Genomic DNA, 3,946 nt, shown 5'->3' with positions numbered 1-3,946 from the left:
TGTTAAATAGATGCAAGGCCTGTTGTTGTGACAACTGGATCACTACTATGGGATGGTCACATTAATGAAGCTGATGCTATAATTAGTTGTTTACAGACTTCTTCCTCATTAGATTGAGTCCAGGCGCTATGCCTTTTGTTGCCGTGTCCCCAGCAGCAAAAGCCTGCCTGTACCATAATAGTAGATGGCCATTAAATTCCAATTAACCTGGATAGAATTTTTTTCCAAAGTTTTATTGATAAACAGATAGCAATGAGACAGTTTCAAATCAAATTGGAAGTACAGTTTCAACAAATAATACACTGCATATATTCTTCTTAGTGGTTAATTGCTGTACAAGAAGTGGACTTGTGATCCTATTTACAAACACCATTAGAACAAATCATTCTATTCATTAAGAGAATGCAACTATATATTTATCCTAACCACTTTGAATACAAAGATACAAAATGGACATTCATCGGTATACCCCATTTTTTCTAAGTTCTGTTATTGAATATCTGGATAGAATTTTTAAGGCCCTGACTTGGTCACAGCTATTATGTGCTAAATACCAACAGAGGAGTAGCTCTGACCTTCCCAGACATGAAATGTCCCTGTAACCATGGAGGAAGGAGCAGCAACACTGACAGCTCTTGGAGAAATAAGTATCTGGGAAGGTTGAGAACAGCTTAGAATTTCAAGAAAAGAGTTAACTGTTCCAGAAAAAAAACCATCTACCAGAGGAGGACCAGGCCTTCGAACTAAGCAGAGATTTTAATTCAGGCAGGCCAAGAACGAAGGCAGGAGAGAGGATTCTATCAGAATGCTCAGGTAACCTGACCACAGTGCACAAAGGATCCCTTCACGTCCCGTCCCTGAGGGTACAAAAGGACCCACAGGCTGCCAGGACCTTGGCACTGTGGTATCAAGGTGGTCTAGGCAGATTTTCAAAGTCGGTGTCACCAGAGCTGTCCCCCTGGTTCCCATGCACACCAAACAAAGGGCTACTTCATTTTCTGTTTGTTTTCGCTTATGTCTCCTTGTATGTTTTATTCTTTTAAAATGTGTGCCAGCAGTTGTATTTGCAAAATTATTTGTAGAAATGACTTGGTTATGAGGGTGATGTTACCTTTCTTCAGAGTGGACTTGTGTTTGCTTCTGTTAGGTATTTGGAAACACTGGAAACTGGGGTCAGCTCAGTCCAATTTCAGGGCTTGAGAAGATTTGAAGAGCATCACTCGCAGCTGTTTCCTTCTGGTTTTCCCTTATTCCTGTGACACTGCTCTTGCAGTCCCATCCCAAAGGGAAGAAGTTTGGGTAGAGTCCCAGCATGGTGAATCTTGAGTTTCAAAATCTGTTCCTCACCCCCATGCACCTATTGATGGACTCCTGTAGCCTTTTCCAGCAGTGGATGTGCTGCAGTTGAAACACAACCTCAAGTGTCTGACCACTCTCTCCAGGTCTGTTTTTCCACAAATCGTGACCCCATGATGCCCTGTTGTCTTATTACCTCTCCAATGCTTCACACAGATGTTTCATATATTTTCCCCAGCTTTTCTAATCACCATCTGCAGAAAGGTTACTATGATTTAACTTTTTAGTTTTCACTGGACATTGAAGCTAACCATGGGTCTCAATCCTGTTGCTCTAGAACCCCATAGAGATAGACAGATTGTCAAAGTTACTCATCAGCTGCTGAGCAGGGCAAGGGTTTTTGTCTGCCTGCCTAGGCACTTTTAGAGTGAAAGAATATGAACCTTGACACTCCAAGCTCCTCTAGGTTTCAGAACTGATGCACCATGGCTCAGTTCAATGAGACTTCCTCTGTACTTGGGTTCATTCTCCTGGGCCTCTCTGCTCACCCAAAACTGGAGAAGACATTCTTTGTGCTCATCCTGTCCATGTACCTGGTGATCCTGCTGGGCAATGGGGTCCTCATCTTGGTGACCATCCTTGACTCCCACCTGCACACACCCATGTACTTCTTCCTGGGGAACCTCTCCTTCCTGGACATCTGCTACACCACTTCCTCAGTCCCCCTCATTCTTGACAGCTTCCTCACTCCCAGGAAAACCATCTCTTTTACAGCCTGCTTTGGGCAGATGTTTCTGTCCTTTGCCATGGGAGCCACAGAGTGTGTGCTCCTGAGCATGATGGCCTTTGATCGCTATGTGGCCATCTGCAATCCCCTTCGCTACCCTGTGGTCATGAGCAAGGCTGCTTATGTGCCCATGGCTGCTGGCTCCTGGGCAGCTGGTATCATCAACTCTGTAGTACAGACATCTCAGGCAATTCGACTGCCCTTCTGCGGAGACACTGTCATCAACCACTTCAGCTGTGAGATCCTGGCTGTCCTGAAGTTGGCCTGCGCTGACATCTCAATCAACGTGATCAGCATGGTTGTGGCCAACATGATCTTCCTGGGAATCCCAGTCCTGTTCATCTTTGTCTCCTATGTCTTCATCCTTACCACCATCCTGAGGATCCCCTCAGCTGAGGGCAGGAAAAAGGCCTTTTCCACCTGCTCTGCCCACCTCACAGTGGTTGTCGTCTTCTACGGGACCATCCTCTTCATGTATGGGAAGCCCAAGTCCAAGGATCCACTGGGGGCAGACAAGCAGGACCTTGCAGACAAGCTCATCTCCCTCTTCTATGGGGTGGTGACCCCCATGCTGAACCCCATCATCTACAGCCTGAGAAACAAGGATGTGAAGGCTGCTGTGAGGAAGCTGGTGGTTCAGAAATACCTAACTGAGTGAAGCTGTCAAACTAAGACTAATAAAATGCATGGCTTCCAAACTCCTGCTGAAGGGAAGAGGTAGGAGGCTTTACCCACAGTAAAAAACAGACTTTTCTCAGGTCTATGCCATGGACCTTGAGACCAGGAATAAAAAATAAAGTATTTCCCCCTACCTTTTTTTATTTGCAGAACAGGGGATTGAACTCAGGCCCTTGCACTTGCCAGAGAAGTGCTTATTCTGCTGAGCCATCTCCCCAGCCCTTCCTCCTATCTTTTCATAAGCAATGGAAGCTTCCTTCTAAGAACTGAGAAGGAAAGAACCTTCACATTTCTGGAGATACTTGTTAGGTACTGACTTGTACTCATACGATGATTATTTTATGCTAGAAAAATCTTATGTCCTTTACCACAGAAGATGGTACATATTAGTAAGGAGCCACTGATGGATGCAAAATTATCAGACAGAAACAAAACCTGGTTTAGTTGTACAGGGTTCTGTCTGTGCAGCATTTGCCCTTGTGTAGAATTGCCAGATGTAGTGTATACATTGGTGTTATTCCAGAGACCAGTGTTTTGTAAGAAAAACATGAAAAATATCGTGCACATTATCACAATGTGTTGGCAATTGGCCAATGTAGGGGTTCTTCTCCATTCCTAGCTCCAAGAAAAGAGAGGCCTAACCAGGGCCTTTTCTGTGAGGGACACAGAATTGTTTGCAGCCCTCTCTTCCTCCCCCAGCTCCCATCTCATAGTGGCGCACGACTGCATATCTTGGAGGCAGTGGCCCTAATCCTTTCTTTCCCACACAACCCATATCCATTCACAATATTGACACCTACCAATGTGCCTATGGATATGCCCAGACTATAAAGAAATCAAAGCTGGACATGGTGGCACATGCCTGTAATCCCAGCACTCTTGATAGGCTGAGGAAGGAGGACCACAAGTTTGAACATAGCCTTTGCAACTTAGTGAATTAGTGAGACTTTGACTTAAAATTGAAAAATGATTCCAGGCATGGAGGTACCCATTAATCCCATCACTCCAGAGACTAAGGCAGTAGGATCACTGTGTGTTGGAGGCCAACATGGGCTACAAAGTGAGTTGAAGGTCAGCCTGAACTGAATAGTGAAGCCCTGTCTCAAAAAGAGAAAGAAAAATTGGAAACTGAAAGGGCTTTGGCATAGCTCCACACAAAGGTCCCTAGATTCATCCCTAGTACTG

The 3,946-nt window shown here is 45.0% G+C and overlaps 1 protein-coding gene across 1 annotated transcript; it reads left to right on the top strand.

Moving 5' to 3' along the window:
* Positions 1-1,768: 1,768 nt before the first annotated feature.
* LOC101560716 (olfactory receptor 13C7-like) lies at positions 1,769-2,747 on the top strand. Its single transcript, XM_004631856.1, has one exon. It carries the CDS (start codon positions 1,782-1,784, stop codon positions 2,739-2,741), a length of 960 nt encoding a protein of 319 aa, XP_004631913.1. The 5' UTR covers positions 1,769-1,781; the 3' UTR covers positions 2,742-2,747.
* Positions 2,748-3,946: the final 1,199 nt, after the last annotated feature.

This window comes from Octodon degus, unplaced genomic scaffold, assembly GCF_000260255.1.
Source record: "Octodon degus isolate 3935 unplaced genomic scaffold, OctDeg1.0 scaffold00045, whole genome shotgun sequence".
Classification (NCBI taxonomy): domain Eukaryota; kingdom Metazoa; phylum Chordata; class Mammalia; order Rodentia; family Octodontidae; genus Octodon; species Octodon degus.
The sequence above is the reverse complement of the archived record's forward strand: the minus strand, read 5'-3'. Positions and strand labels throughout refer to the sequence as shown.